Raw genomic sequence first — 23,324 nt, 5'->3', positions numbered from 1 at the left:
AAGAGTCAAGTAACCAAGCAGGCATTTTTGGGGGTTGAGTTTTTAGGGAAATCTATTTGTGGTCTGAACAAAATTCCTTACTGCCTGTTTGGGTTATCCAATTTAGTTTGTGCTTATATTGCTTTTAGGCCTTGACCTATTTGGAAGTTATTTCTTCCCTGTATGTTTTTCACAGGGAAAAATCCCTTACTGTGAAAATACCATGGGTTTCGAGCCTGGGTGGGCACTGTGTGGACTGGGCAGTGACAACTTTGGAACAGGAGGGCGCACACACACACACACACACACACACACATACACACGATGGGTCAAGTGAAGTTGCTGAATAAATTGCTTTTCCTGTTGTGCCTTGTGTTGGGGGGGGTTGTGATGCATATTCTGAGATTTGCTGAAATACCTAAAATTTAAAAATTTGCATATAGTTTTTTTTTTTTTTTTAAAATGGCCTCTTTACATTTTAGCTGCTTGATGGCCTTAGCTGGAGGGAGGCACAGAGAAGGAAAGAACACCTCTCATTGTCCAAGATCCCAAAGGGTGGCTGAAGAGCGGAAGTACTCAAAGGTAATTTGCATGATATTTGCATATCATTCTCCTTCCGCGTCTGTGGTCCCAGCTTTACCTAACGAAAAGCAGATAAAAATGCTCTCCTGGAGTTCAAGTCATTTCATTTTTTTTCTCTCCAGGAAGAAGTTTCTAGAAGCTTCATAGGCTTGCCAAATGAAGACATGCCCGGTGTCTAGAAATATACCAAGAGCCGTGTGCACGCTGTGGTGCCTGCTCGGATCTTGTTTTCTGCAGAGAACATTAACAGCTGTCTCTCAGCAGTGACATTCACAGTTGCCAAGTGACAACTCAGGAGTCTAACCAAATTTATCAATATTTTTGTCTCTCGCCTCCCACCTCACCCCACCAGAGAAATTGCACTAACAGAACCGTATAGATTATATGCGAAGCAGCGCATTTATTCTTATTTTTGTCTTAGGAGGGAAATGATTACCCAGGAGTCCAGAAGCACATTGCATCCTCCCAGGCAGATTGGGAGGTCTGAGTTTGCGTTTGGTGGGTTTCAGAGGATCTGAATTATGTTGCTTTCCTAATAACCCCGGGTTGGAACAGGCGATTTTTATCAGCTTCAAGACCCCCCCCCCATGCTAATGTATTATCCCCCTCCCTTTTAATAGAGTCTCGCTGTTGAAGGACAGTGCTCAGTCGAGTCCACCCTTCAATCTTAACCCATCTGAAAACTGTTCCTTTCCAGCCGAGTTCCGCTCATTTCTGGTTGAACAGGTTAAGCAAAGACAGACCTCTCTGTTCTCAATTCACTTTACGATCCTCCCATCATAAAAAATAATATCAGCACCTTGCTTTTCATGTCAGAACTACCTCTGAGCTGCTGTTCCCTGTGCCCGTGAGTAAATCCCATAAAAGCGGTCCCGTTGTACTGTTGTTATTTTTCCTTGTGGGTGATTGATGGATGGATGGGCGCTGACACTTCAATGAAGCTATTTCGACTGCCATCTCAATCCGATGATGTGAGGGGTATATTTTCCGTCCATGCCTCATTACTTCAGAATGACATTCCTGGAACTTCATTTACTTTTCCCCTCCTTCCCTGAAGCACCATATTTTTCCCCATCTAGGTTATGCATACCATAAAAAAAAGCAATTTGCTATTATATGTGGCATAAGAGTAAGGCTTTCCTTAGGAGGTAAATAAGTTTTTTTTTTTCCTTTTTCTTTTTTTTTCTTCAAATTTTATTTTAAATCCCAGGGTTGAATTTAGGGATCATGTCAAAATTTCCAAGACATTTCCAACAGACAGCCTCTATAATAAATGGTGAAAAGTATATATTTGACTTCATTTTGTCAGTTTTTTTTTATAACCTTGGTAATTAAAGCAACAACGCAAAATAGTCATTTGTTTCAGAATGTTGTGCTGAGATAGTTTAAATATTTCACCTATAACTGAGTGGCAACTTACAATACAATCCAGACTTTGTTGTCCTATGAGAATAAAGAGACTCATTATTTAAATGAAATGATGGATTTATCTAGTATAGGTTACTCTCCATTGTACAGAGAATGCTCAGCTAAAAGAAACCCATCTTCCCCTATACTTCCAAACTGTGTACTAGGTCTGCAAGACTTTCATATTAAAACATGCTCTTAGCTTTTCCAAGTTGACTTAGGACCTGATTTTAATCTGTGTAATACAGTATTCCCGTTAATAATAACGTGTAATTAAGACATCCGTTAAAAATCCATAACGTTAATTTAATGGAGAAAATCTAATACAGTTCTATTGGAATTTTTACGTTAAATTAACTTTAACGGGCTTTTAATGGATGTCTTAATTAGATCTCATTATTAACGGGAATATTCCACAAATTAAAATTGGGCCCTTAAAGTTTTAATGAAAAAAGTTGCAGGAATGCGTTTAAAACGGACACCCTGTTTTCATGCATTCTGCTGGTTAGGAGGAGAAGTTGCATTTGAGAGGCAACAGGTCCCGCAGGGAGAGATTACCAGCGAAGGTGGCTGTTTCCCCTCGCACCCTGGAGGAGACCATCTTCTTGGTTCTGCTCTGCACCCTCCCAGTGGCCAGGCTCTGCTGACAGTGGTGCATGCTGGGAACTAAGCTTGCAGACCGTGCAGGATAACCTCACCCAGCGAGCATGTCAGACGCTGCACAGGACACAGCCTTTGGCATCCACAGGGTTAAGCCCGCCTATCCCAACAACTTTCCCAGAAGATGAACAAGGTCGGGAGGTTTTCTTGGCTCAAACTCGGGTTTAACTTTATAACTCCTCCACTCTGCTGTGATGAATGGCTCCCCGGTGCAGGGGCAGGACTAGGCAAGCCAGGTGCAACCTTAATTGTTACACTGAACAGAAACATTTCCTTTAGACAAACTTTCCCAGGGGGGTTATAAATAGGAAATGGACGTTACCGCGAGAAGGTCGCTCCCAAGAGCAGCCCACTCCGACATTAAACTAGGAAGAGTGATTGGCCCCCTCCCCTTCCTGTTACAAACAGAAGAGAAGGACTGAGACACTCCCAGTCATTAGTTTTCTTCAGTGGCACTTTGTTTCTTTCGGACAGTGAAAAGAGGCCCTCGGAGATGCGACAGTTCCCTTGCAGTTTATCAATGAAAATCTAATATCGTCCATAAGGAGAGAAGTGAAAATCAATACTTCATTACCAAATTGTTAGTGAGGGTGAAGAGAAATGGTTGGTGTGATTTTTTTTCTTTTCCCTTTTTTCCTTTTTTTCCCTTTTCTTTTTTTTTTCTTTTTCTTTTTCTTTTTGGCAGTCTTCGTAGTGTCAGGGATCAGGAGGAGGTCATCAGTGAGTCCAAAGTCAGAAGCAAGGATGCAATGAAGAAGAAGAAGCAGCAGCTGAAGCGCTGAGTGAGGGAGATCCAATCGGGACGGGAAGATCCAGGCTAAGGCATTGTCCTGCAGGGAGTCAGAAGAGAGAAAACAGGGTTATTTCCAGAGGAATAGCATGGGCTGTATCTTGCTGGCTGGCTGGCTGGCTGCCCCTGTTTCCTTTCTATTGCTGTGATGAAAAGCATGGCCGCCAAAAGCAACTTAGAGAGGAAAGGGTTTGTTGATATGGCTTACACTTCCACATTACACTCCATCACTGAGAGAAGGAACTCAAGGCAGGAGCCTGGAGGCAGGAACTGAAGCAGAGGCTGTGGAAGGACACTGCCAGTGATGGCTTCTCCCTCTGTCTGCTTCTTTATATAACTCAGGACCACCTCCCCTCTCCCAGGGGTGGTACCACCTACAGTGGAGGTCAGAGGACAGCCGTGTAAGTTCCAGGGTTCGAACTCAGGTCATGAGACTTGGTGCTTACTGAGCCCTCTCGCTGGCCCTTGTCAGAAAACCATTTCTGTACAGAAGAGATGTACCTGGGCTCATACAAAGCATCACTCCATCCACAATGTCTAAAAGGCAGAAGCACCGCATCAGTGGATGCCTGGATAACTAGGATACAGAGACACATGCAATGAGATCCCACTCAGCCTTTAAAAGGAAGGGCAGTCCGACTGTTCTACTACATGAACACACAATGAAGAACTTAACACTAGGTAAAAGGAGGCAGCCGCAAAAAGGCAGACGCGGTGCCTACCTGATGCATTTTCCCCCCAAACATTTGTTTATTTTATGTATGTGACTACACTGTAGCTGTCTTCACACACACCAGAAGAGGGCATCAGATCCCATCACAGATGGTTGTAAGCCGTCATGTGGTTGCTGGGAATTGAACTCAGTTCCTCTGGAAGAGCAGTCCATGCTTTTGACCACCGAGCCATCTTTCCAACCCCTTCCTCATACATATAATGGCCACAAACTTTCAGTTTTGAAGGGTGACAAACTCTGGAGACTGTGAATAGATGGAACAGCACCAAGGCATATGCTTAAAAATGGCCAAAATGGTAAATTTTATAATATGTTTATTTTGATACAATTAAAAATATGTAATCTATTTTTTTTTCACTATAAAGAATTTCTGGAGAAACCTAACTTCTGTTCTCCCAGGCAGAGAGAGCGCTTATCCACCGTCAGCTGAACCTTCTTCTACATCCTCCCCCCCCCCCCCCCCCCCCCGTGTGTCTTCGTGAGCCTGCCACTTTGCTCACCTTTCCAGTGGAAAACGTTGTTAGTGACGCTGCCAGAATTTGTGTCTGATGCTGCACAATGTGGCTGCAGTTTCCTAGACCCTTCCTATCCTCTTGGACATGACCTTTGTTTCTGGTTTTATGCAGCGGGTACCCTGGTGGTTGTTTTTGTGTCTAGAGCCTTTCAGTGTGTTACAATGTTCCCAGAGGCTTAACCACCTAAGTCTAGCTCTTGGGTCAGAAGAAGGGAATGTTTTGAGGCGGTGGGATTGGAAGGCCAGGCCTGATGAGTGAGGGTCTCAGCACTGGGACCGCTGAGTTGTGAGTTTAAGGCTAGTCTGCGTTATGTACCGTTATGTACAGGGACTGTCTCAAGACCCTAAAAGTGAGTGAGATGACTCAGCAAGAACGGATGCTCGCTGCTGAGCTCCGTGATCAGAAGCTTATATAAAGGATGGAGAGAAGGGACTCTTCTGGATTGTCCTCTGACTTCTACATTCATGCTGTGGCATGTGCACCTCCCTCCTCAACACAAAAAAATTAATAACAAAATTCTAAAATAGGAAGAAGAGAAAGAGAAAAACTAGCAAGCAACTCTTTTTTGTTCTCTGTTGCAGTAACTGTGGATAAACTGTCAGTTACTTCAGCTTTCTTTCTTTCTTTCTTTCTTTCTTTCTTTTTTTTTTTTTCAAGACAGGGTTTCTCTGTGTAGCACTGGCTGTCTTGAAACTCTTTGTAGTCCAGGCTGACCTCGAACTCAGAAACCTGCCTGCCTCTGCCTCCCGAGTGCTGGGATTAAAGATGTGTGCCACCACGCCCGGCTACTTCAGCTTTCTACGTGTGCATTTATATGGTCAGGTTTGAGTTTATTATTATTATTATTATTATTATTATTATTATTATTATTATTATTATATTTGAGTTGGGGTCTCTCTCTTCTTCTTCTTGTCCTGGAACTTACTCTGTACACTAGGCTGGGCTCACAGCGACCCACCTGCCTCTGACTCCCAAGGGTTGGGATCAAAGTGGTATGCTACCGCACCTTATTCATATTTAAAGATTTATTTGTTTTTATCTTATGTGTACGAATGTTTGCCTGCATGTGTGTCCATCCATTATGTGTGTGCCTGGTGCCCAAAGCGGTCAGAGCAGGGTGTCAGGTCCCTTGGAACAGGAGTTACAGATGGCTGTGCGCCACCTGGTGGGTGCTGGAACTGTACCTGTGGAAGAGCAGCCAGTGCTCTCAGCACTGAGTCATCTCTCCAGCCCTAATTAATAATTAATTAGAGACAGAGTTTGTGGCTGAGCTTGGCCTGGAACTTGCTAGATCAAGCTGCCCTTGAGCTATCTGGATATGCTCAGCCGTATGTGGGTATGTGCACAAATACGTTCAGTGCCCAAAGAGGGCAGAGAGGGTGTTGGAACTGGAACTGGAGATACGGATGGTTGTGAGCTGCCTAACATGGGTGCTGGGAACTGAGTCCAGGTCCTCTGCAAGAGCAGCCCGTGCTCCTAACCACTGGGCCATCCTCTCTCCGGCTCCCAGATGGCGCTTCCCTTCTCTGTTAAGCCATCACAAATCTTATGTGAAACAAGAAGGGAGTTCTTGGAGCCTAAGACTTGAATCTGAACTTCTGGGACTTCCTATGAATCTTTTCACAGGTTCTTTGACCTTCAGTACCTCAGGGGTGGAGAACCCTGCTGTAGGGATAAGGGCCCTTTAAAGTAATAAAAAAAAAAATCCCTTGGGGGGGGGGAAAAGATTTATTTAGTTTAGCTTATGTGTCTGTGTGTCTATGTGGGGGGTATGTGCACACAAGTGTAGGTGTGTACAGAGTCTAGAGAGGGGTTTCAGATCCCCTGGAACTGAAGTCAAAGATGGTTGTGAACCCCCAGATGTGGGTTCTGGGAACTGAACCTGGGTCCCTTGCAAATACAACAGGCATTCTTTGTTCTTGTTTGTTTGTTTGTTTGTTCTTGTTTTCTGACACAGGGTTTCTCTGTGAAGCCCCGGCTGTCATGAAACTCTCTTTGTAGACCTGTGCTACCATGCCTGACTTCTGATATGTATTCTGGGGATCCCGCTAATGCTCTCGCACCACATGGCAAGCCGCCCACCGACCAAGCTGTCCTTCCAGCCTGTTGCTATGGTTTGAATCTGAAATCTCCTTCACAGTTTGAACACTTGTGTCCCAGCTGGGGAGCACTATTTTAACGGCGATGGAACCTAACTGGAGATAGGGACCTAGCTGATAGAGTCAGGGCACAAAGCCCAGGCTCTTGGCAGTTGCCTGGGCCTGGCTTCTGCCCTGCTCTCTGCTGGGATTGGAACAGCCTCTACCTCACTGTCCCAGTGTGACATAGCTGCTTCAGTATGCTCCATCTCCATCTCTGGTCAGATCGCAGCCCTCTGTAAGCTAAATAACTCTTGCACGCCTTCAGTTGTTTCTGCCAGGTTGTTCCAGTGACAGAAAAACAATGGATGCACACGTTACTGTTACATAATAATGCAAATCACTAACGGCATCTGGGTAACTTAGAGGCATTTCCCCAGGGACATCCGAGCGCAGTTACCTTCAAATTCCAGGTATAGGAGGGTCTTGCCTTTCGGTCTGACTATGAGGCTGACCCCCTGGCAGTCCCTCAGAGTAGCCAAGCAAGGTACTGAATGATTGTAACCGCAGCATTTGAGAGAGGGACAGGAAAGTCAGGAGTTCCATGGGACCCTATCTCAAAACCATCAGAACAAAAATGAAGTCCTTTGTGTCTCACCATGGAGAGGTTGAACACATGGTGTCTATGGAAGGTCAGGGGACCAGAGGGAGGGTGGATGGCCACCTAAATCGTAAGCCATTTTGGGACAATCGATGGGGTCCTCCCACCCCTTTATTTAAAAAGGGAGAAGAACAACTCTGTTGCAGGATATTTGATCACATTGTGAACCCCAAGACTGTGATTTGGAAAAAAATTGTTTCTCGTTGTGGTGTGGCTCAGCCCTAGTGCAGACCTTTAACCCAAGAGTTTTCTGTAAACAAGAGTTAAATAAAGTCAACAATAGGTCAAGAGGCAGAGCTAGCAACCAGTCGACAGGGAGTGAACAGAAGAAAACCCAGGAAAGAGAAAGGAGGGTCTCTAAGCTGAAGGGTACTTAGGACAGCGTGGAGAAGGAGCAGGGGCCTTTTCCTTCTGGGAAGCTGGTGGAAGGGGAAGGTCAGCTGGGTGCTTTCTCTGCCTCTCTGAGCCAGCAGGCGTTCACCACCGCCTCTGACTCCTGAGTCTTCATTTGGTAAGTTGAACATGTGGGGTTTTATTATTTTATAAAATAAAACCACTCCCCATTTTTCTCTAGTTTCCTCCCCACTCCCTGAGACTTTAAAAAAAGATCCTAGAAGCAAATTAAGTAGGAAATTAAGGCAGGCCATTAAGAGTGTTTCTATTTCTTTGCCTGCAATGGATTACATAAACTGGCTTAAGCTAGAAAGAAATCAAATACTGGTGACTCTCAGGCCTCTGTTGAAGCCCTAACTTTCTTGTTTCAAAAGTCTTTCTCTGCCCCTCCTAATATGTTGTGCTACTGTGAGAAAAATAAAATGGGTGTAAGTGAAAAAAAAAAAAACTAATTATATATCTAAGAAGTCAGTGGCTATGTTCATTAAGTAGAGTTTGGGAGGGGCAGCCAGGCAAAATGATACCATTATTTCCATATTCATTAAGAAGCCAGATGCTTAGAATTGTTTATACTTTAATTTGGCCATTGTACTGGCTAGTTTTATGTCAACTTGACATAAGCTAGAGTTGTCTCAAAGGAGGGAACCTCAATTTAAAAAATGCCTCCTCAACATCTGGCTGTGGGCAAGCCTGAAGGCTGTTTTCCTAATTAGTGATTGATGGGGGAGGGTGGGGCCACTGTGGGTGGGGCCATCCCTGAGCTAATGGTCCTGGGTTTTATAAGAAAGCAGGCTGAGCAAGTCATGGTGAGCAAGCCAGCAAGCAGCACCCCTCCATGGCCTCTGCATCAACTCTTGCCTCTAGGTTCCTGCCGTGTTTGAGTTCCTGTCCTGACTTCCTTCAGTGATGAACAGTGCTGTGGAAGTGTAAGCCGAATAAACCCTTTCCTCCCCAAGTTGCTTCAGTCATGGTGTTTCATCACAGCAATAGGAGCCTAGTTAGGACAGCCACACTGACTCTTTAAATCCTCTGGCCAATTGCTTGGGTCAGTGGCCCCCTGACATGGCTCTTGCTGCATTCTGCCTGCGCCTTCTGTTTTTGCTGGGATTCGGTACTCTAGTCACACTGCGTGGCTGGAAGGGAACAGAGGTTGGAACATAAGCTTCCAGCTACTGTGGAGAGCCCCGCAGCAGGTGGTGCAGCAACTCTCAGGCCTCTCTACACAGGTTCCCGTAACAACTGCTTTCAAGCTCAGGTACTTTGGTCACGTGCACACATGCACATCCTTTTCTGGAGTGGACTGAAGCTGATAGGTTTGGGTGGCTTCCTCCTGTGGTGATCAGGTAAGGTAAGGAGGTAGTGGCTCATAACTCCTATTTTAGGGCTCCTCAAAGCTGTTTAGAAAAAAAAAAAACACAAGCGAAATATTCATGTTGAAAATTAAAAAAAAAAAAGCATTAAAAACAAGAAGGACTATGACAAAGAGACAAAGTAAAAAATGGAGACAAGGACTTTTAATGGTGCCGTCCTCAGAGAAGCCCGCGGTTCATATTTTTCAAATTGATTTACAATTTGAAAATCCAAATTGGCTCATCTCATCACTCGGCCTCACCGCCAGAGCCTCATTTAGCTTTCCCTAAGAGAAATCGCCTCTCTGCAAAGAAACCCTTACACTTTGGTGGACAAACTTCAGTTCTTACTGAGGATAAAACAATTGCCTAAATGCATGTAATAGTCTGACATGCAGACGGGGTCTCAGGCGGGTAGGTAGATAATGCTTTAAATGGCTCTCACTTTTATTATGTGCCCCAGTCTGGCCTTGAATTCGACCTCCTTCACAGATGTGCCTCCAGATGTGTACCCTGCTCGACACACTCCCTCCTCCCAGCAGAGGGTCCCGGAGCTCAGCCTGGCCTCACACTCACTGTGAATCAGAACTACAACCACACTCAATGGAGTGCTGGGAATAGAACCCAGGGCTTCGTGCATGTTAGGCAAGCTCTCTACCCGGTGAGCCACATCCTCAGCCCCAGATGGCCCTTGCTAATGGTTTTCTTCCATTTAATTTTTCTACCATTGAAAACAGGCTGAGATGAACTGCTTTAGGAAAGGGAAGTCTCTCTTTCTCTCTCACAGACACAAACGTGCACAAACATGTATACATTCACACACATCTATATATACCCATACCCTCACACACTTACCTATACACACCCACACATGCACATATACACACATATGCACAGATGTGTGCACACACAGACACACATTCACCCATACACACCCACACACGTGCATATACACACATATACTCACATATGTACAGATGTGTGCACACACAGACACACACATTCACCCATACACACCCACACCCACATATACACATGTGCACAAACATGTATACACTTACACACATCCATACACCCACACATGCACAAATATACACACTAACATCTATAAACTCACAAAAATCCATACATATTCACACATGTACAAATACAGACATGTGTACACACACACACACACACACACACACCAGTTTCTGAGTACTAGGAAGAAGACCTGCTTCTTTTCTTTTCCCAAACATCAAAAAGGCTGTCTCAGTTACAGCCATTGGCCATGTCAGCAGCAGTGGGCCATGTGGCTCTCTAGTCCAATAGTGGTGTGATTTGACCAATCGTGTCATGATCTGATGTCAACCCACTCTTCCCTTCCAGAGGCCTAGGTTCCTGAAGTGACTTAACCAAGGTGACATGATCATGAGTAAATGGATTATTCTAATAGTCAGTATTCAACATAAATATATTTCTTCTTCACTTCAAAGCCTCTACTGGGAGGCACATTTTGTTGCTCCTGGCTTCTGTAGGATCTGCACCTGGGAGACCAGAGCTGCGTGGTGAGGGGCGTTTTTAGCCCACCCTTGAGGAGGAACACTGTTAGTTATCAGGGTAGTCTTTTCCTTGGAACATAGGAGTAGGAGTGACATGCTAGCTATGATCACACTACTGGAAAGAAATCTCAACTTTTGAACTTCTTTTAAAGCTTGGCTGGTAATAAATCTCCCAGGTGTATCAAATGAGTGACAGACACATCAGGACATGAGCCAGGCAGGCAGCTGCCCAGGGCTTGAGGCTGGAGACCTTTCTTTTTCTTTTCTTTTCTTTCTTTCTTTCTTTTTTTTTAATTGAATCTTTTTTTTCTTTTTCTTTTTCTTTTTTTTAATTATTTTCTTTCTTTACATTTCAAATGCTATCCTGAAAGTTCCTTATATCCCCCCCCCCCGCCCCTGCTCCCCTACCCACCCACTCCCACTACTTGGCCCAGGCCTTCCCTTTTGCTGGGTCATATAAAGTTTGCAAGACCAAGGGGCCTCTCTTCCCAGTGATGGCCGATTAGGCCATCTTCTGCTACATATGCAGCTAGAGACNCNAGCTCAGGGGGTACTGGTTAGTTCATATTGTTGTTCCACCTACAGGGTTGCAGCCCCCTTCAGTTCCTTGGGTACTTTCTCTAGCTCCTCCATTGGGGACCCTGTATGCTGGAGACCTTTCTAATCAGCAGCAGAGCAAACAGGTTCCACGGGTCCTCCCTCTGCTGTCACCGGTCTCAACTGGCTGTGCAATGAGAGAGTAGGGAGCGCTGCTTAATACAATCCCTTTCTGCCTGTTTTATGGGGGCCCTTGTTAGCTTTCTCTAGCTGTGACCAAACTTTCAACCAAAACAGCGTAACAGAGGAAAGACTTCTGCTCAGCGTGCTGAAGATTTCAATCCACCATGGCAGAGAAGATGCTGAAGAAAAGGGGGAGACAGGAAGGGGACAAGCTATGGCCCTCAAGGACATTCCCCTGAGACCCGTTCCCTCCTATGACTCCTCCCCCACTTCACCACCACCAAATAATGTGCCAGTTATGAACTTGTCTTTGTTAGGGTTTTACTGCTGTGAACAGACACCGTGACCAAGGCATCTCTTATAAAGAACAACATTTCATTGGGGCTGGCTTACAGTTTCAGAGGTTCAGTCCATTATCATCAAGGTAGGAGCATGGCAACCTCCAGGCAGGCATGGTGCAGGAGGAGCTGTGAGTTTTACATCTTCACCTGCAGGCCTCTGAGAGAAGACTGACTTCCAGGCACCTAGGACCAGGGTATTAAAGCCCATGCACGTAGTGCCACACCCACTCCAACAAGGCCACACCTTCTAATAGTGCCATTCCCTAGCCCAAGCTTGTACAAGCCATCACAGAACTCATTAAAGGATTCATCCTTTGATTTGGCCTCAGGGTTGCACGTGTCCCAGACACACCCAGAGGTAGGCATCAGTAATTTCTTAAGCGCTCTTTATTCCAGACCAGTTAGCATTAAGGTCTCCCTGAGCTACACCCCAAAATGGCTCAAGACCTTCTGTGTGTCTTTGTGTAAAATGGCTGTTGGATGGAGCCATCAGAGACAGGGGTACCACTCCTGGGACACCGCGAGAGGCAGGCGAGAAGATCCGAGGCCTCCTGAGAGTGGGGCCAACGCTGTCACCGAGTGTCACCTGCATCATCACTCGTGTGTCAGCTCAGATGATCTCAGTGGCAGATCTTTCCTTAGCTCACACTCCTCATCCTCAGGCGCCCTCGTGGTTAAGAAGCCGGAAAGAAAGCTGGCATGAAGCTTCGCCCAAGAACCCCTCCTGACGGCTAGTGACGGGATTATGGGGTTTTAACTGCTGAATGGTCATCCCCAATTATAATCAAAGGTCTGTCAGTCTAAATAAAAACGATAAGGCAGGGAGCCAGCCCCTGCTATCCGCCCCTCTCCACTCCCCACGAGCTTTTAAACACCAATCTGTCCCCAGAATGATGCTTCGACAGGGCTTGGGTTTAATAGTTATTGAAAAGAAACGGAACTCAGTGTTAAGTAAAACTTAACTCTTTTTTTGTAATAAAGAATGGTTAAAATTATTGTTATTATTAAAGACAGAAAGGGATACTCACTTTTTGTTTTAAATATTTGGCTCTATCCTTCACTGGGTGCCAATCTTTGACCCGAGGTATGACGGTACGACTGCTGTTTTATTAATTTTTCGAGTGTGTGCATGTGCATGTTTGTGAGCACACACACACACGTGTGTGTGTGTGTGTGTGTGTGTGTGCGCGTGTGCACATACATGTGGAAGCCAGAGTACTATGTCTGGTATCTTCCTCCGCCTTATTTTATTTAGCTTTTGAGTCAGGGTCTCTCACTGAACTTGGAGCACCTCACTGAGTTCCAGGAACCTGCCTGTCTCTGCTGCCCCAGGGCTGGGATTACAGCTGTGTACTATCTCATCCAGCTTTATGTGTGGGTTGTGCAGACCCGAAGTCAGGTCTTCATGGTTGCTAGTAGGCATCTGTTTTATTCAGTGCTTTGAAAGTATTTTTGTTCTCTCTCTCTCTCTCTCTCTCTCTCTCTCTCTCTCTCTCTCTCTTTCTCTCTCTCTCCCTCTCTCTCTCCACATGCTTAAGTGCATGCAAGTGCACATATACCCATGAACTCCTCCGTGTTTAGGTGGACGGCAAGCGTCTTACTGTTCGAGCCACCCCTCTGGTCCCTATTTAGTTCTTACAATCCCCAAAGGAAGATTGCAAAAATTATTTTTCCTGTCTTTTCCCGGAGCTAGGGGGTCAAACACGAGGCCCTGTGCATGTGAGGCAAGCGCTCTCTCTACCTCTGGGTGCGGCTTGCTTGCTCCACATCCCTCTGGTCTATCTGTTAGCAGCGTGGCTGTGCTGGTCATCGGCTGCATGACTTTTGGGAAAGACATTTCTCTCTCCTGTTTCTCCGTTTGTGAAATATAGCACCTTCGTGCGCATCACTTAGTGTACCGTAAGTGCCCCATGGAGATGCGTATTCCCGGATCTGGAGAGACTGCTCAATGGTTATGAGCACTGGTTGCTTTCCCAAAGGACCTGAATTGAGTTTCCGGTACCTACGTGGTGGCTCATAAACACCTGTAACTCCAGTTCCAGGGGTTCTGATGCCCTCTGGTGCCCTCTGCTGCCCCCTGTGGTCACTGCATGCACTCTGTGCACAGACAAACATGCAGACAAAACAGTATAGACATAAAATAGAAATTTAAGCAAGAAGCAGGGTAGTGTTGAATTCAAGGCCAGCCTGGCCTATGGAGCAAGTTCCAGGACAGCCAGGGCTATACACAAAGAAACCCTATCTCAAAAAATCAGCAAAATAAAATATAAAACCAAGGTTCCTTTAATGACCCTCTCTTCTCTTGTGGTTTTATCATGTAGTATGTAACAAAGTGCTTTGGAAACGCTGTGGAATGGGATTTAGATTTAGAATACATTTTCAAACATACACATGAAATTTGTTTATGCTTGAGAGATAGGTTATTAGGCCTCAGAAAACGGATTAGTCTTTCCAGAAATTTAAAAATGAAAGTAGCAAGAGAGGTTCTCTTCAGCTCCATACAGGGTGAAAGGAAATCCTTTGTCAGTTCAGGTGTGAAGCTAAGGGAAGTTCCTCTTCTTTTATACACACACACACACACACACACACACACACACACACACACACACACACACAGGATAAAACCTTTGACGGCGATATGGGAACGCAACTCCCAGTCACACACACACTGACCATTTCACCAAGAGCCTAGTAATACCGGCCCTGCCTTGGACAAGTCCAGCAGAGGGTGAGCCACGCCACCGCCTTACTCACAGGGGCGTGGTCTGGGAGAGGGAGGGTCTGCTCTGGTCAGGCGGGGAGGGGGAGGGGGGATGAGGTGGTAGGGACAGCTGGCGGTCTGGGTGCTTCTGCCCTCAAGCCTTTTCTTGGCCAGTGTTTGCTGCTGTCGTTGGGGCTGAAGAGAATTTCCTGGAGTAGCATTACTCGGGAAAACTATGTAACCAAGAATGATAAGGATTGAAACTGTCTAGCTGCTGTCAGCTTTTCCAAACGTAAATTGAAAGGGAAGACATATCAGGGCATCATCCCGAGAACAGAAAGGACAACGCGCCCCCCCCCCCCCCCCGGCACCTTTGATGCTGATTATAATTTCCCATCTGGAGGCGGCAGGTCTCATGTTGGATGATGCTTCTTGGTGGTGGCTGTCGGGGGTTGGCCATGGGAGAGAGAAAACAAGTGATTTCCTGCACCTATTCTTTGAGAGCCACACCGCTGTCCTCCCCAACAGCCCTTAAATTGTTTGAAAGAGGTCCACACGCTGGCAAACATCACCATTAACAACCCAGACAGCTTCAAGTCGGCCCGCCAACGACATGATTCACTGTGGCGCCCATCTTCTCTACGCGGGGGCGCAGAGCCAACTGTTATTTATTCCAAGTGACTTATGGCCAAATGAGGTTCACAGTGTAGCCCCAGCCGGGGGACTTCATTGGAGCCGAAACTGGGAGCTGTTGGCACTTAGGAACCGCTGTCTGCCTTCGGAACGTGGACAACAGACACGCGGAGACTATTCTTCACCGCTGTGATTATGGATCCCAAGCCTCTGGGGTACAGTGTGTGGCAGCGTCTACACTGGCAAAAAAAACGCTGGAGTGCTGGGTCACAGAATAGCCAATGCAGGTAAAGCTTGCTTCTCAGAATGATCTCTCCCGTTTTAATGAATCTTTTCCTTTATTGGATGCTCATCATTGGCCCAAAGCGTAACTGCTGCTGTTATATTTAGGCTTGTTTTGTTTTGTTAGAACAAGTTTCATCTAGCCCAGGCTGGCCCTTGATCTTGTTCTGTAGCCAAGGCTGACCTTGAGCTACAGAACAGTGGGATTATAGGTATGTGCCACCACACCAGGGTCTGCTTTAATTTCTTAGAATATTTAATAAAAACAAATGGTGTGTGTGTGTGTGTGTGTGTGTGTGTGACATGTATTCAGGCGCCTAAAGAGGGCAGGATCGGTCTCAATGACCAGTTACAGATGTCACAAACAAGCAAGGTGAGGTCTTGTTTCCTTCTTACAAGGGGGGACTTGGAGGCCATCTGTTGTGGTACACTTTCCCCCAGTGACCCTGAGATAAAATCAAGAGTTGTCTGAGTCTCAGATCAGTTAACAACAGTTCTTGAAGACTGCTCCCAAGAGCACAGGTTCCTTAAGATGCTAAAAGATAAAACAAAACAAAACAACAAAACAAAAGTAAAAACAAGGCCAGGCATGGTGGCATGCCTTTAATACCCACCCTCAGGAGGCAGAGACAGGTAGATCTCTGAGACCCAGGCCAGCCTGGTCTACCTAGGGAGGTCCAGGCCAGCCAGGGATGCTTGGTGAAACCCTGTCTTTAAAAAAAGGACAGTTATTTATGGACCGGTGAGGTGGCTCAGCGAACAAAGCCTCCTGCCCAGAAAACTGCTGACCTGTGTTCAGTCCTGGGCGTAACGTCCTCTGCGAAGTTGTCTTTTAACGCCCACGTACACATGCTGTGGGTCACAAGAACCCTCATGAATAAATAAATGAAGAAATTAATTTATTTATGTCTGAAGCATGCCAATCTATAGCCCAACCCCAGAGGGTCTTTCCTTATTTCAGAGTCCAGACTGGCTTCTCCAAACGCCTCTGTCTGTCAGCCCTCACTGCTGTAAAGAATATATCTTGTACATAGTAGGTCAATGTCTTCACACTTGGCCCATTCCTCTCTCTGTATCACAGAAATGGAAGTGGATGGCCTCAGGGCCACCCTCCACCCCTGACCCCTGACCTTCCTGCTATTGGTGAAAAAAAAGGAGCAGACATTTTGGGCATTGGATGCTGTTCATAATTATAATAAGAAATACCCGTAAGAACCCCGTGGCAGCAGCATAGACCTTTAATCCCAGTACTGAGGAGGCAGAGGCAGGCAGATCTCTGAGTTCAAGGCCAGCCTGGTCTACAGAGCAGGCTCCAGGATACCCAAGGGTATGCAGAGAAGCCCTGACTCAAAACAAAACAAGACAAAAAACAAAAAACTAAACCAACCAACCAACCAACAACAATGAACTCAGCAAAACAAAACATCCACTTTTTAAAAGTAATTGTCTCAAGTTTTCATTGCTGGACGCTTTTACATGTTTAACGGTCAAAAAGGCTTTTTTTCCAATTTTTAAAAATGTGTATGGGTGTTTTGTTTGAGTGTATACAATGCGCCACATGTATTCAGTGCCCTTTTAGAGACCAGGAGAAGGGTTCGGATCTCCCGGAACCAGAGTCACTGTGGTTGTGAGCAGCCATGTGGGTGCTGGGGACGGTATGTGAGTCCCAAGAGTCTCACCTTTGGAGGACTCTCTCTGTCCAGCCCCACTGAGCAGTTAATTTTGACAAGACCGTCAGGGAAGGAAACCAGGCAACCAGGCCAAGTTCACAGCTGACAGGTGACCTGACTGTGCCCCACAGGGACTCACATCTCCATCCTGGCTCCACTCCACAGAGTCACCAGCCCTGGAGGCAACCCCCAGAGGTTCTGTGACCGTCTGTCTCAGGTATGGCGGCGGCTCTCTGGGGTCTACTGATTCTCAGGAGACTGTAACACACTGAGACTGAGGAGCGCTGCTTTAGCATTTGATACCTTAACTTGTTAGTCTCTTCCACTGAACCAGCTAGTTCTCCCCTCCCTCCCTTTTCCTTGATACACACTCACTATGTAGCTCAGGTTGGCCAAGGCCTTGTTATGCAACCCAGACCAGCAGACCAGTCTCAAACTCATCTTAGCCCAGTCTTAGCCTCCCTTGTGCTGGGCCTGGCTACTCAACTCTATTATTATTATTATTATTATTATTATTATTATTATTTTTATTATTGAGACACAAAACAAATAATTTATCCTTTTATAGCAAACCACACAAACAAAACAAACGCCCAAGCAAAATCAAAAGCGCACACCACTGTTTCCAAAGGCAGCACACCTCACGTTATCAGCCCCAGGTCACAAGGTCTTGTCCAAGTCCTGGGCTCTGCTCAGAAAAGAGCCCACCCCAGGCACCGTGGGAGGAGCTTTCTCGGTAAGGAGCTTCCCACAGCAGGACTGAGGTGAGAATGACCAGCGGTGCCATTTTCCAGAAAGGCCCACTGACTCCTGGGAGTATGAAGGGATTGAGGTCACCATGGCTCTCAGAAGTGGAGTCTACATCTCAAATGTCGTCTTCACTCACCTGCCCCGCCCACCAGGGCCACAGGTTTACACTGCCCCCTAGAGGGCATCTTCGGAACCACAGGCTGTTTTCTGATCTTGGCTCTGAATCTCGCTGCCTTCTTAAATAAAGTAATGGAGACTTGCCCCTAGACTTGCTGTGGGATAGCAATGATATGTATCCAAAGAACAACGCAGAATTTATGAGAAACCTTTCATCCCTTCCAAGCAGAGCTATGTGTGAAGCAATGGGAAAGAAAATAAAGGGGGGTTGGCATGGGGGACCCATAGTCTCAAGCTTCCTCTCCTGAGGTGGGTCAGAAGATGGGCAGTGGTCCTTGGAGGCAGGCAGAGACTGGAAAGAAACAAGGGCTTAATTGGCAAAGCAATGTAACTGGCTGAACCCCCAGTTCCCATGAATCCCCAGTACCTCAGAGTGTGAGGCAGCCTTCAAAGGGTAGTTAGTGAGAAGAGGAAATGTGCACGTTCCAAGTGTGTGCACACACAGGCTGACCCCGTGAACATTCCAAGTGTGTGCACACACAGGCTGACCCATTTGCCGCGCAAACCTCCCCTCCCCCAGTCTGTAGCATTTAGTTGTAGCCTGAGTTGACACAGTTGGGGAAGGGAAAATGAGGACCCAATGTTTGGAATGACTGCGTGTCTCGCAGAGCATCTGCGGGTGCCAAACCTCAACGGTGAGGGAACACGTGAGCAAGAAGGAAGTAGATTCAAGGTCAATGTGGATGGAGGCTCAGCCAGTCTCGGGAAATCCAGCTTCGGTAACCAGAGCCATAAAGCCCTTTGTCCAGTGACAAGCTCCGGCCCCGCATTAAATCCCACCTCCTGTTTACTTTTTTATGGCCTAAGAGCTAAGAGTGCTTTTCACATCTTAAAAAGAGATTGAGAAATGAAGATACACAAATTCATGACACAAGAAGACGACATGAGATTCCAGTTTCAGCATCTATTGACGAGGCCTTACAAGCACGGAGTGCGCTCCGTGTGCCGTTTTGCCTGTTGTCTGGGGCTCCTTACTCTCAGAGCTGAATTGTGTAGGCCAAGGCTTTGTGGTCTGCAGAGTGCACGCTTCGGTGCGGTGGTCTGAATAGGAGTGGCCCTCATAGACTCCTGTGTCCGAATGCTTGACCCACAGGGGGTGGCACTATCAGCGGGTGTGGCCTCTTTTTAGAATTGTGGTCTTGTTGGAGTGTGTCACTGTGGAGGCAGGGTTTTGAGGTCATATAGACAGTCTCTGTTGTCTTCAGATCAAGATCTAGGACTCTCAGCTCCTCCTCCAGCCCCACGTCTGCCTGCATGTCGCCATGCTTCCTGCTGCGATGACGATGGACGAAACCTCTGAACTATAAGCCAGCCCCAATGAAATGTTTCCTCTATAAGAGTAGCCATGGTCATGGTGTCTCTTCACAGCAAAGGAAACCCGAAGATATTTGGCATTTGGCTTTCTGTGGAGCGAGTTTCTCATCCCTCACTCTTTGGAAAACAGCTCTCCGAGCACCCGTGGGACGCCCATGGCGGGGACGGCCGTCTCGCTGGTAGTGGGTTCCTTCTCCCGAGATGATCCACACGCTGGAAAAAGAACTTACTCCAGACAGGCCTACAGTCCTGGCCTTGGTGACAGATGCTCCAGATAGAAGTGACTGCTGACAGGTTGGGGAGGTGGCTTGTTGGTTAAAAAGTGCTGACTGTTCTCTCAGAGGACACATGCTCTGTCCCTGGCACCCACATCCGTAGCTCACAACCTGATGTCTTTGGCCTCTGTTGGCATCTGCCCCCATATTCCTCAAAACACACACCCATGCACACACACACACACACACACACACACACACATTTAAGATAATAAATCTTTTTTTTTTTTTTTTGGTTTTTTGAGACAGGGTTTCTCTGTGTAGCCTTAGCTGTCCTGGAACTCACTTTGTAGACCAGGCTGGCCTCAAACTCAGAAATTCACCTGCCTCTGCCTCTCAAGCGCTAGGATTAAAGGCGTGCGCCACCACGCCTGGCTTAAAATAATAAATCTTAAAATGGAATACATGTGAGTTGAGACCGCCCCCCCCCAGGTCCAGCACGGTGCTATGTGTGTGTCAGATGTTCAGGTAGAAACAAAATGACTTTGGTCCTTGCCTTCTGGTGGCTGCATCTTCTAGTTAAAGCTATCTTCAGCAGACAGGCCTTTCCATGCTTAACTGCCTGGACTGTGGGCGTGGGAGAGGTTTGACTGACAGGCTCTGGGCAAGTCTGTGGACTATACATCTATACATCAAAGCCATGTGCTCAGGAGCGGTTTTCATAAGTGGTCATGAGAAAAGAAGATTCAGAAGGACTCAGTGGGTGGAGGAGCTGCCCAGCCCAGTGACCTGAGGATCCACACGCTGGAAAAAGAACTTACTCCAGCACGCTGTCCCTCTGACCTCCACGTGCAAGCCGTGGCACATGCTGACACACATACACGCACACAAAATCAATCGATCAATCAATACACGGTAAATCAGGCTTGATTAGAGTACCGGCCAGGGTTACTGGCGGGTACCACCCCACTTAGGTTGCATACTGTCATACGCATACCACAGGAAACTAGGAGTGAGTCTTCACCTGGCAGCCGTACATCGAATTCAGGAGATCCACGCATGTGGGTGGGAAAGGAAGCCATGTCTATGGCTGCACTGACTTGATCGCAGCCCAAAGGCTGAGAACCGATAAAGGCGGTGCTTTCTTTAGTGACATCAGACCACAATGGTAACGTGTTGTCATTTTTATCACCAACATTTTAAACCGAAATGTCACAGACACCTCGTGTCACATCTGAGCGGCTGCACGGCCTCCGCGATATTAACTCCGCTCATTATGTTGTGACCACACCAGGGATTAGCTGTGGCGATGGTCATGCTGCTTAATGCACGGAATGGCTTCATATGTCACGACACCCGCAAATTGCATTCTTTAATATTTGATAAGTGTGCTGCAATGATTAAAAAAAATAAGGCTTTCATTTCCTGTCTTTCAAAATATTAGTTTTGAGAAAGGCCTCTTGGGAGTCATCAGATAGCTAAGAGGCCCCAACCTGCAAGGATAAAGAACTTTGGTGGCCGGGTCACCTTTAAGCCATGTGGTTCTTTCTTTTTAAAGAAATATTTACTTTATTCTTAATTATGCATATATGTGTGTGTCAATGTGTGTGTCTGTATACAGGAGCTCCAAGGGCTTGTGGAGGCCAGAAGAGGGCATAGGTCCCCTGGGGCTGGAGTTATAGGCAGTTGTGATTTACTCTGTGTGGGTGCTGGGAACAGAATCCCCTGGAAGAAAAGTCAATGCTTTAACCACCGAGCCATCTCTCCAGCCCCTAATATCTGCTTTTATGTGACGATGGAGAGCCAGCGACTTCCTAAGCTGGTCATTATCCCATGAGTGATGCCTCTCATCCTGATTTTAAGGCAAGAGGCTCTGGACATCTCTCCATAGAGCCATCACACCACGAGGCATTTTAACTAGATCTCCTTGATTACCAGTGCGAGGAGGGGCTGGTCTGAGGGACCCCAGGTGAGTCAGGAGAAAGAGAAAGGGATCATTTAATTTGTCGCTGTTCCCATCCATCAGGGCCCGGCCATCAATTTCACCACATATTTCAGAATGCATGTTATTGACAATGTGTTCGTGGAGAAAAATGGAGTTTGCTGGCAACGCTGTTCCATTTTCTAAAGATTAAACTGTTCATTGTGCAGGCCGCCATCTGCCCTCCCTGGAAGGAAGTTTTCGTTGTTGGCAGAGGCATTTGAAAGCCAGACGACTAAGTAAAATCTCTTTCTTGTTATTGCTGCACTTAACTAGAGGCAAATTTTTCCACCCATTCATCCACTCATCCATTCATTCACAGGTCCATTCATCCATCCATCCATCCATTCATTCATTTGCCCATTCATTGAATGCATCGCTCATTCATTGCCCAGGCACCAAACATTACCCTGCGCCATACTTAGGAATAAAGCCATCTATCGTTCAAGGAACGGGACCCTGTAGAGGGACATCATGTGTATTGTGTCTGGTATGATCTCACGACCTCCATTCATACACCAGATCCTTGAAGGACTGACATTTCCACCCCCACACTTAATTTGTGTGATAGTTTGGGTTCACTGGAAGACATGATTCTTCCCTTCAAGATGCTTAGAGTCAACAAGGTTACTAAATTGCACACATTAAAAGACAACTCAATAGTCGCGTGTGATGGCGCACACCTTGGATCCCAGCACTCAGGAGGCAGAAGCAGGAGGATTTTGGTGAGCCGAGACCTGCCTGTTTACGTAGCGAATTACAAGACAGCCGGGGTTGACCAGAGAGACCCTGTCTCGAAAACAAAACCAAGAAGACAAAACCATAACACATGCCTTGAGAACCACAACCAGAGTATGGCAGGCAGCTTCATGTACCCACGACAGGCTTCTTGGTGCTGCACTCTCTAGCTGTAAACGTGGGCGTTGATCTCTTCGTTCTGTGGGTGAACCCCTGAGGTTCAGGGAGCTTGAAGGACACAAGCCCCTTATCAACACTGAGTTTGATCCCTGGGCCACATCAAGCAGGTCTCAGGGAGGCAGAGCCTGGAGGAGCATGTGTCCTGAGAACTTCCTGCTGTTATGGGGTTTTGCTCTGCCTGTTCCTCTTGTGACCCTCCTAATCTATGAGCTCTATGACAGCTCTAAAGGGGGCTTCCAGCCCCTCACCGGTACTTATAACAATAGTGCTTGATCTTTTCCAAGCCTTGCTGCTGAGTCAAATGAACGACTCCACCCTCAGAAAGGCCTTAAAGGTGCGGATTGTTAATAGCATCCATCACCCTTAGAAAGAATTTGGAGAAGTAGATGGTTAGTAAAGATAGGTTAAAGTGTTTCTGCTAGTGGCTTTGATGTACACAATCTTGAACAATTTAGAGTTCAGAAAAGCACACTTTGATTACTGAGCGAAGATGTTTTTAAGGTCAAGGAACAAGAACAGCAGCAGTAGACTGGTGCTAGCTGAAGTGCCTCTTTCTGGCTAAAGCTGGACGGGTAATCAAGGTGGCAATTAATTTCTTGTACCCATTTTTGCCCTCAGCTTCCTGATATGACTTATTAAAAATTTTTAATGAGTATGCACCCTGAGGATTTAGAGGAGAAATGGCTGATTGCTTTTTTTATATATATAAAAGTTTAGATTTGTGATTCTTTTAAGATTTTTTTATATTACTTTTAAAGATAAATAATGACATAATTGATCCCTTCTTTGTAACTGCAAATTGCAACCTGACAGTAAGAGGAACTGGTTGAGAAAATGATCTTGCTTGCTTATATTTTGTTAATCTATAACAAGTTGCTTAGTTATGAATGTATGTGGGTTCACGGGAATAATTCATGTGTGTGTGTGTGTGTAT

At 46.3% G+C, this 23,324-nt stretch overlaps 1 protein-coding gene across 2 annotated transcripts in view; it reads right to left on the bottom strand.

Moving 5' to 3' along the window:
* Positions 1-938: 938 nt before the first annotated feature.
* Tshz2 (teashirt zinc finger homeobox 2) overlaps positions 939-23,324 on the bottom strand; it is a 439,568-nt gene continuing 417,182 nt past the window's right edge. For both annotated transcript variants that reach the window (XM_021193027.2, XM_021193028.2), the window contains exon 3: positions 939-3,458. Coding sequence is in view for 1 of the 2 variants with exons in the window: in XM_021193028.2 (XP_021048687.2) it covers positions 3,457-3,458 (2 nt within the window). In the remaining variant the exon portion in view is untranslated. The remainder of the gene's footprint in view (positions 3,459-23,324) is intronic.

Source organism: Mus pahari, chromosome 3 (assembly GCF_900095145.1).
Source record: "Mus pahari chromosome 3, PAHARI_EIJ_v1.1, whole genome shotgun sequence".
NCBI lineage: Eukaryota > Metazoa > Chordata > Mammalia > Rodentia > Muridae > Mus > Mus pahari.
The sequence above is the reverse complement of the archived record's forward strand: the minus strand, read 5'-3'. Positions and strand labels throughout refer to the sequence as shown.